Source organism: Selaginella moellendorffii, unplaced genomic scaffold (genome assembly GCF_000143415.4).
Source record: "Selaginella moellendorffii unplaced genomic scaffold, v1.0 SELMOscaffold_51, whole genome shotgun sequence".
In the NCBI taxonomy this organism is placed as follows: Eukaryota; Viridiplantae; Streptophyta; class Lycopodiopsida; order Selaginellales; family Selaginellaceae; genus Selaginella; species Selaginella moellendorffii.
The window spans coordinates 187,121-196,910 of NW_003314312.1; the positions used below are offsets into that span (position 1 = coordinate 187,121).

The 9,790-nt window shown below is 46.1% G+C and overlaps 2 protein-coding genes across 2 annotated transcripts; one reads left to right on the forward strand and one right to left on the reverse strand.

Annotated features, from left to right (window-relative positions):
* The first annotated feature begins 181 nt into the window (after window positions 1-181).
* LOC9634556 (dCTP pyrophosphatase 1) lies at window positions 182-907 on the forward strand. Its single transcript, XM_002981780.2, has 2 exons — window positions 182-349; window positions 632-907. Exons 1-2 carry the CDS (start codon window positions 212-214, stop codon window positions 881-883), a joined length of 390 nt encoding a protein of 129 aa, XP_002981826.1. The 5' UTR covers window positions 182-211; the 3' UTR covers window positions 884-907.
* On the reverse strand, window positions 900-9,462 carry LOC9633942 (protein SWEETIE). Its single transcript, XM_024686899.1, has 49 exons — window positions 9,270-9,462; window positions 8,993-9,200; window positions 8,829-8,935; window positions 8,538-8,774; window positions 8,393-8,482; window positions 8,250-8,343; window positions 8,145-8,203; window positions 7,990-8,097; window positions 7,846-7,935; window positions 7,711-7,791; window positions 7,588-7,656; window positions 7,419-7,544; window positions 7,267-7,370; window positions 7,088-7,220; window positions 6,927-7,036; window positions 6,759-6,875; window positions 6,528-6,698; window positions 6,395-6,481; window positions 6,256-6,346; window positions 6,138-6,206; window positions 5,965-6,084; window positions 5,834-5,905; window positions 5,678-5,782; window positions 5,538-5,626; window positions 5,327-5,483; window positions 5,132-5,281; window positions 5,032-5,081; window positions 4,879-4,978; window positions 4,775-4,831; window positions 4,659-4,726; window positions 4,520-4,613; window positions 4,272-4,453; window positions 4,062-4,203; window positions 3,945-4,013; window positions 3,824-3,886; window positions 3,684-3,770; window positions 3,504-3,632; window positions 3,250-3,450; window positions 2,780-3,199; window positions 2,646-2,714; window positions 2,491-2,588; window positions 2,342-2,435; window positions 2,161-2,293; window positions 1,838-2,106; window positions 1,632-1,778; window positions 1,446-1,586; window positions 1,265-1,390; window positions 1,014-1,206; window positions 900-954 (listed from the first exon to the last, which is right to left on the reverse strand). Exons 1-48 carry the CDS (start codon window positions 9,429-9,431, stop codon window positions 1,027-1,029), a joined length of 5,925 nt encoding a protein of 1,974 aa, XP_024542667.1. The 5' UTR covers window positions 9,432-9,462; the 3' UTR covers window positions 900-954; window positions 1,014-1,026.
* Window positions 9,463-9,790: the final 328 nt, after the last annotated feature.

Genomic DNA, 9,790 nt, shown 5'->3' on the forward strand with positions numbered 1-9,790 from the left:
CCCGCTGTAAAAATGTAAATATTTTGGCCCACGGCAAGACAAGTGTGGCCACCATCTTTGGAGAAAAAGAACATCTGTGGGAGTTTCCAGCTGGCAGCCAACCAGTGGTAGGTTGCCAGTGCCAAACTGGCTGGAGAGAGAGAGAGGGTCCTTGCTCTTTTTAAACCCTAAAAATATATCCCCTGGGCCTTGTTGTTTTGTTGCAGCCAAAATGGTGGGAGCCTCTTCCAATGCCGCTCTCAAGGACAACCTCTTGAGCCTCCAGGAGCTGGCTAAAAAAATGGACGATTTCGCCAAAGCCAGAGACTGGGACCAGTTCCACAGCCCAAGAAATCTGCTCCTGGCACTTGTATGACTCTGCAAAGCTTTCCATCCATTTTTCCTGTTGCTCCTGCTGCTATGATCCATATTTCTCCTGTTCCAGTCCCATTCTCTGTGTTTGTTTTGTTTTGTTTCCTGGAGTCTCTATCAAGGAGCCCCTGTTTGTTTCCCAGTAGCTCGTGTGAAATCCATCTGTCTCTAAAGAGTTGTATGTTCCCTATGCTTTTCTGCTTTGCACGCTCTGAGAGATCGCATGCTTTGCACTGTGAGAGAGACCAGCTGACTTACTTGCAGGAGGGGAAGCGCACAGGTTGGCGAAGTTGGCGAGCTCTCCGAAGTGTTCCAGTGGAAGGGAGAAGTTCAGAAAGGCCTTCCCGATTGGACTGCCGCCGAGAAGGAGCATCTCGGCGACGAGCTGTCCGATGTGCTGCTCTATCTCACGCGCCTGGCGGATGTCTGCGGGGTGGATTTGAGCCAGGCCGCTCTTCGCAAGCTCGCCAAGAATGACAAGAAGTATCCCGTGGACAAGTGCCGAGGCTCCTCCAACAAGTACACCGCCTAGGAAGGCCACACTGGGAGATAGAAATGAATCTCATATTTTCGCTCGATCGCGGTTTTGACGAGATCTGACGCCTGTAAGAAGAACGCCAAGGTCGTTTCTGGACATATAGATCAGTGCTGACATTGTTTACCTCTTGTTTTGTCTCACTGAAAATCGTCCCACTCGTCATTGCTTGACGGGCTCTCTGGTGCAGGGACTGGAGGTGGCGAAGCAGGCTTTGCGATGACGGCAGGAAGTGGCTTCATGGCAACGGGCATCTTGATTGGACCCGGCACAGGAGGCGAAGCGCGTGCATCCTGAGTCACAGACGTTCTAATAATCTCCTGCAAGATGGAGAAACATGTCTCATGATGGAGGAAAAGAATCACAGCAAACCCTTGCCTGTAGTTTTCCTCGGGCTTCAGGCGGCAGATCCAGTAGCACGGCTTTAAATTGGGTGGCGGATGCAGGCACGGATGCCAATTGTGTGACAAGCTTTACAGCCACGCTCGTGAATGATGTTGCCAGCTGACAAAAACCGTGTAAGAAACGCACACATGAGGAGGCTCAACTTCAAACTTACTGTTGTTGCTTGGACAATCGCCATTAACAAGACGTGTAAAACTTCTCGTTGAACATCATCACCCTCAACCAAGGATCGGAGTTGAACTAATAGTTTCAAACTCTCCACAACGGCGTTGGTTTGAGCGGATGACAACGTTCCCTGGAAAACAAGTTACGAAACGAATTCGTCCAAGCTGAAACCAACCTTTGGCAAAGCCTCGACTATGCATGCGACATCTGCCCCAAGCTCGCGCATGAGCAACAACGCCCAGCTACATTTGCTAGCCTTTGGTTGCTCTGTGATTCCTGCTTGTACAGTGGCGCTTAGAGTCTGAACAACAGCTAGTTGAACCTGACAAATGAGACGATCAGTACAATCCACGGAGAAAGCACTCACGAGAGACAACATACCAACGGATTGTTCGTCGCCAGAGCAGCACGAAGAGAATCGATGCAGCACTTTTGAGCAGATGATTTCAGACTCCGGGTAGCATCACTATCTGGCACTGTGCGTGCTACAGCCACCAATATGCCCAGCAAGATTTGTACGTGTTGTATGGTGTTCTGGTCCAAGCTCTTAGTATTCCACTGCTTTTCACACATTGATGCCAAGCTCTCAACGGAAGCTGATAGAACAGCGCATCTGTCCTCAACTGGGAAATGCTCCACAGACGACTCATCTGAGCATTACACACCAAATCAGAGCCCTACGCATGCCAAGAGAAATATTTTACCAGTTTTCGACGCAGCCGTTGTGAGGCATGTAACAAATGTTGTTACGGATGACAGAGCATTTCCTGAGAGTCCTCGCAAGCTCAGAAGCTTCAAGCCCGCACATAGCAGTTGTGGAATAAGGTCGCCTTGCATCTGACATACAATTATTAGAAGCTTGTGAAGCTTAGCAAGGTCGCAAACCTTGCTATTTAGACAAGCAACCAGATTTCCTAAGGTAGAAAGAGCGCAACAAACAACTGCATCGCTTTCAAATGTGTCCCATCTATTTTCTTCGCTGAAGAAAATAAAAAGCGCGAGTTTCAGGTGATAATCCAGGAACAAAGTCTCACCTGGCCAGCAGATCGCTACAATAACTCATGGAAATATCGACAATGGTAACAACTAAATCTTCGTTGTGAAGGTATGTTTCAGGCGTCGAATTCACAATCTACGAAAGCATTAGAAAATTAAAAATAATATAAAAGGTTTGAAAGGATAAACTCACTTGCTCTACGACACATACGATTGCCATCGGGGCCCAAGAATAGGCCTGAAAACTCGGATTGAGAAGCATCTGTTTAGAAACGTTAGATACAGAAAATGCCAACAAAAAAGCCAAGAGTAACGCGCTAGACTTACAGATAGAAGTTCCTGGCACAGGTCAATTGAAAGCATTGCGGGTGAGTAGAAACTGGGAGAGCAAAGGCATCGAAGAGCACGTAATGCTACAAGCTGTAAGTTTGCATTTCCCGCAGGACTGTTTCCCATTATCCTTCCGCTGAACGAAGGAAAACTTCGGGCATGATGACTACGATCAGAGACTTTCGACCCCTTGTTTAGCAAAATGAGGACTGATAAAGCCCATATGAGCAAGAAATCGCTGTTGTTGAGTTCAACAGGTTTCAGCGTTGACAACTCGGTAGGCACTGCGTTTGAAGCAGGTACGGCATCCACGGCAACAGCTTCCAGGATAAGTGAAGAAACTTCGTGCAGGTGAGGTTGAAGCTTTGCAGCAATAGCTGGTGACTCCATTCCTTCCAAAAACGGTTTATAATTTTGCTGCACCAAACACATAGTCTTTGTAAGAACCGAAATGTATGATTTCGTACCTGCATCTTTCCCGAAAATTGAGTGCAAACCATAGTGTAATCCTTGAGAAGGCCAATCCAGCAACGATTGAGTAAGTTAACATGGTTCCCCAGAAGGGAAATCAAGAGATTTCCGACTACAGCCTTTTCAGGCCCGCTTTTCAAACAGGCGAGAGCATACGTTTTCACGGCGGCATGAGCACCAAGTAAGCCAGCTTTTACCTGCAGATCAATATTTATGCGACGTATAGTCAGGTGCCTCAAATTATACGTACCTTACAACAAACCCACTCGGCGTAGGAAGTGTAATTGAGGCTATCCCAGTTCGACAAAGGACGAGATATTAAGTTCAAAACTCTTTGAAGAACTCCACGGTCATTGCCAGCAACTCCACTCGTCACAATCTGAAAAGAATAACAGTCATTAAACAAATCATCTTTGAAATTTTTGCATACCCTCGCGGCCAGTCTTGCACCTGAAGCCATAAGCAACGGACTGGCAGACGGTTCTAATGCCGTGCGGACAGCTGACAAGAATTGAGCCTGACAATAGAGAAAAAGAGTCAATATTAATCAATTCCTGTGCCTAGAGGAACCTGATATTGCTCCAATAAGAGGTGGCCCGCATACTCTGGGTCTGGATCTTCTGTTTTTCCGAACTGCGGCGATACGAAAAATATTGAGTTTCTACACAGGATAGATACAAACTTGCGGTACCTTTTCAAGTATTGTATCCAGTAGGCCGACACCGATAGTTCTGATGCTTTCCATTGCTCCAGTTGCAACCTGCATTTCGGTAATATGAGACTCAGGTAATGCACACCGATACAAGACCTGATACGCAAGTGCAACCAGCTCGCCTAAATGAAGAACTAGCAGGTCGGCACCCGGGTTTCTTGCCAGATGTTGTCGTGCTTGATTGATGTCAAAATGCAGAGGATCAGCCCCCACTGCAGTTGGAATGCGACTGAGACATCTGAAAAAAGAAAAAAAAAAAAAAAGAAGCCCGTAATGTTGTGTGCATATAAAAATGAATCAACATACTCTGCCGCAAAAACGCGCGTTGTATAACGAGGTAAAAGATCAACTTCTCTCCTTACTTCAGATTTCGCTGGCTCGGAATTTCGAGAACCAATCATGCTACCTTCATCATCTTCACCCACTGGCTCTTCAGCTCCACCAATTGCATTAGAGGACGAAACATTTGGTTTCGAGCTCGCAAGGACCTACATCAACAGTACACAGGTCAACTCGTATAGACTCACATAACAGAACTTACAAATTGATCTTACAACAGTGCGGCATATTTGAATCCAGCGAGAGGTGTACGACGGACAGGCTGAATCCAGAAGGCGTTGCAGCGTCAGACGGACGGTTTTAATAATCCTGAAAATAGACACTTTGAAAAACAGCAGAGTGAAACAGGCTTACTTTGAATCAGTTTCGGTATCTAGCATTGCAAATAAATCTTCCTCAATCCTTTCGTTATTCATGGCCACCTGAAAAATCACGTTAGGACTTCTTTCACAGGAATCCTTTAAAAGTACTGGATCGCGTTCACAGAGATGCCTTAACGTCGAAACTGCAGCATGCCTCAAAGATGGCTGCAATAGTAATAGATTAGATATAGACAATATTATTGATAGCAAACCTGCTTCGAGAACAACGTCGGAAGAAGGGTCTCAACGTGAGCATGGACGGGAAGAGCCTGTGGAGCGAAAACCACCAACTGTTGTATATATCTCACGCCCCTACGTTAAAACACAAAAATAAACAAGAGTCCAGAACATGTACACCCACTCACTCTAAAAGCGCTCCTGGTTCCTCACCAGAACTTACGACTGATACAACGGACTACATAAGATCCCTGGTCAGTAATCTGAGCTGCGGGCTTGAAATGTTACCTTGCACCGCGAGTAAAGTGAGCTTCCAAAGGATAATTCGGGCCCAAGAACAGCCACAATAGCATTCACCACACGACCAATGCTCTCTCGTATTTCTGGATGATTATGATCCTCAGATAGTATGATATCCATAACTAGAGTCAACGTCGCCTGCAAGACACAAATATCACTTTTATTCACACACACAAAAAATACCTGCACATGCGGAACAAACGATAGACCAGCAGATTCGATGGTAAGCCATAAGCCATGCAAAATCCAGACGTGGTGCCCCTCTTTAGCGTCCCGAGCCATTGAGCATATGGCTTGCACAGTTGCTGGAACAAGAGCTGAAAGTGCCATACCCCCTACACTGTAACATCAAAAGATTATTAGCATCAACAGCCTAGATAAAAGCCCGTATAACCTGCGATGAATACATCCAAGAACGAATGCAACTGAGCCTTTGTGCAAAGATTCGTTTGCTCCACCTACATCGCTCAAAAGAGATCGCATCTGCAAAAAAAAAAAAAAAGGATTGTTTGACATGGGCAACGGCATCGATACCAGACGTGCAGCGTAAACATCTGTTCCCATTTTTGCCAGTAAGCCAAGTCCTTCGGCAGCAGCACGGCGGTGGGTCGTGGCACTTGTTTCTTCCGAGAGAATGTCCTGCACGTGCTACAGTCAGTAAAATGGACTTGCTTATACAAATAATCTGACCTCAAACAACGTCTGAATACGTTTCAAAACCTCTCCTTCAGGATGTTCTTGAATCCGTTGTACTACAGATTTCTAAAAGTTGTAGCAATATAAACAATGAGCATAAAAATAATCACAATAATGTTGCATACCTTAAGACTTCCAAGTAGCGCAACACAGATATTTGTTAAGCTCGCATCATACGAGGGCTTTTTCCCATTTTTAATTGACATTTCCATCACGTCCAGCACTTGTAGCCTTGTAGTTTCGGACTGGGAATTTCCAGCAAAATAAATAGATGAGCCAAGTTAAACTATATCATTACCTGGGTTCCAAAAAGTGTTCCCAAGCACAACATCATCTCGTCGACGAGCGTGGTTTCCATGGGAACCGGCTGAAATAACTCATTGTTAACAGAAGCATAATAAAGGCACGTGACAAACCTGTGGAAACGCAGGCACTTCCTCCCATACACATGGAAGCAATCCGTCTCCACCACCTTCGAATGCACGCATTTCGTCTTGAAATGAATCTCTGAAGAGAAAACTATTAAATCGTTCTTTAAAAAAAACGCTTTACAACCTTCCAGGTAGCCATGGACCAAGTGAGGCATCTCTTGTATCAAGCAACAAACGCAAAGAAGAGCTTTCCCCATAGCTCGAAGGTTCTCTGTCAGAATTGAAGGTTAGAGAAAAACACCAGATGGAACGCATACCTGAAAGGAGCAGTACAAATCCTCAAAAGTTGGGTATGCTCGTTCTTGTAGGAAAGTGGAGCCGGAAGCGTTCTGAACGCCCGTAGGACTTTGATTATAAAAACATCAACGAATGGTTTTAAAGGTGGAGTTGCTTGCTGTAGCACGGTTGACGAAAGGCACGAGAGGGAACTGGAAAAACAAATTTAGAAGCACATCAAATTGAAGCTATCAGAAAGGAGCATGCATTACCCGCTCAAATATCCAAGTACGGGTTGAATTAGCATTCCTTCGCGCTCAGGAGAAATATGAGCCATTAAGTAGTTTTTAACAAAAGCCGTCAGTGCTTCGACTGCTGCCGACCAGCCACTAGTAAATAAATGTGTCAATTTTGACCCACACATTGTTCGTTCGATATACCTGATTTCGGCAGCAAGATTTCCTCCCAGTTGTTTAAGCATGCCGTCAATATTTCCAGAAACTGGAGCGGTCCACAGGCTAATCAGCTCACGTTCTTTTTCTCTGAGTTCCTGTGACAGGTATAGTCAGTATCTAGTATTCCAGTAAGAGGTGCAGCGCACTTCTCTAGGCAGAGATGAAACAAAAGAGCTTATCAGCATCCATCCCGCCTCTTTCTCAGACGCTGCAGAAAGAGAGTTTCTAACGGGTTGTAAAACAAGTTTTCTTCCAACGTCCAGAACAGCCAGCGGCAGTCTACACCAAATAAACGTTGTCAAATGAAACGTCAGCGTACCAGTACCTTGACGGCAGGCCAAGTAATAGCTTCGGGTATGATGCAAGAAGTGCGGCCAGCAACGCAGCCTGTCCATGTAGTGCACCTAGTTGAAGCTTCAGACGATCACCCTGCAAAGTAACCGGCTAAGAAAAGAAACAGTTTGGCATTCTTAATACCTTTTCTACAGCGACTGCCTCATGCACTGCCCACAGGGTTGTCACGGCACAAGACATAACGTTACTTGCAAATGTTGGATCTACTTCCGCAAGTGTCCGCAAAGTTAGCGCTGCTTCCACGCGTACCTGTTCATCTGATCTAATTTTGGACTACGACTTAAACACGTACCTCTACTGAATAATGCGACGAGCTTGAAACTAGCGCACCGTCCAAAGCATCACGAGCAGATAATGTCACCTGTTTTCTTTTTCAAAACAATAGAATTTCACCGAATAAAGGAAGTGTACAAACCTCTCCAAGCGTTGTCAAAAGGTGTGACAGCGTCCTCAGTAAAACCACAAGCATTGAAGGGCTGTTGTCGGCTAAGTTGAGCTGTTCCAATTTCGCGAGTATAACTAAACTGTTAAGGTAAGGAAAAACAAATACCTGTTTACATAGCATACTCATTAACTCCTTTTGACCCGGTTCTCCCATTTGCTCAACAATGCCAACACGAAGAATGTACAAGACACAAGCCTGTAAAGTGGAAAATCTAGAAATTCACATAACATAGCTTCAAAAAATCTGAACCTGGGCGTGTGGGTCTATTTGCGAGTTGGCTGAGCGAAGCAAGTTGATTACTTGGGTTGCGTAGGCTCCCAGCTCAAAGTCATTTTTTGAATAGCACAAGTGCATTTCCTGTAAGGTTACAACTTCAAAAGGAACCTTCTTGAGAACTACTTTACCTGCAAGAAAGCTACCCATGCCATTGCAAGCCCGACCCGAAAGGCTTTATGCCGAGGACCTGATACTGACGAATTATACAGGTTAGATGCCAAGCTTCTTCCTACCTTTCACAAACGGTGCAACTAGGTACTTGTCCAAAGCGCCTTCCAGAACTTTAGCTGGTGGGGGAGGCGCACCACCTTTCCCTTTTGGTTGAATCTGTAACACTAGTCAGATAAAGCACAAGCACAACCAAAAATGAAAACACCTGTCCTTGTGGATTCAGCCCAAGTGCGACAAGAGCGCCCAGAGCTGCTGCAAAGCCATCTTGTACAGACTGCGATGCGTCTTCTAAAGCCTGGAAAAGAAAGTAAAGAACTTTGGATGCTCGAAAAAGGAAATGTTCATCGTACCTTTAGGCACAGACTAGCGCAATTCTCAAGAGCTCCTGGGCCAAATCCGGGGCCTCCAGTGACAGCAAATAGTCTCAAGCACCCGGCTGATATGGCCTTCACACCAGCACTTTTGTCTGTCACGCCCGACTTTAATATCACCCGCAATCCATCTGCATAGGCAGACCAAGGACCAATTCCCCCGCAACCTTCTAGCGCATCGTGAAGAAGCTGTATCCCTGCCTGTCTTACCGACACCTACGAAGAGCAAGCACAAACTTTTACCGTAAATCGAGCCGTAAGCCAAAATACCTCCTGAAATCTCATCAGCTTTGCCACTAGAGTGCTCGTCTCTCCAAGATTTGAAGTGATCTTTGGTCCATATGAGCGATATAAAGTGCCCAAGCATTGGGCAGCACCTATTCCAACCGAGACAGAGATATAAAAAGGATGAAAGAGATAGAGAAGAAGTTTACCAATGAATGAAGAAGGGTCGCCCTTCTTGTTATCGGTGAGCCATCCTTGAAGACTGCTCGCCCGCGAATAAATAGAAATGCTGTCTCCTTTGATCATCAGTTCTAAGACTGCCGACGCAGCGAGATGTCTCACGGGCGGTCGGACTCCCAGGAGCAGTAAATTCTGTAGAGCGTCCTCGCATTTCCTCTGGCAGGCCAGAATCCGGTCCTGGAAGCGAGAGAATTCAAGAAATCCAGCATGAGATCCGAGCGGCGTTGCGATATTTCGACACTATACCGGAGACTCGTCGTCGATCGTCCAGATGAGATCCGCCAGGAGATCGAAGCAAATGAGCGGATCCAAATGCTGCTGCAACTTGAAGGACGCCGCCATCGATTCGAGCTGCGCGACGAGGACATCGAGCTTGGCGAGCTCGCTGCTCGCCCCACTCTTCCCCATCACGGAGAAGAAGCTACACAAACCCTAAATATATCTGTTGCCCTATAATGGGGTAAAACCATATGTTTTCCTTTGATAATATTGATCTCGACAAGCCAAGGAGAAGGTTTATTTCGCATGTCTTGGAGCTCCAAAGATCCGAGCTTGTGACGATTCTCGGCATATGAGATTCTTCGTCCAGAGGAGAACAGCCATGGATTCTTCCTCCTCGTTTCTTGGTTTTCCCGGGCAGTAATCTCCTCGATCTAAACAAACTAAAGAATATCTCGAGAGTGTGGCGTCTTGCGGGTGCGGTGTGGCGGACATCTCCCCCTACTCCCAATCGAGGTCAAGGCCGTGGAATCCATTGACGCGCGCCA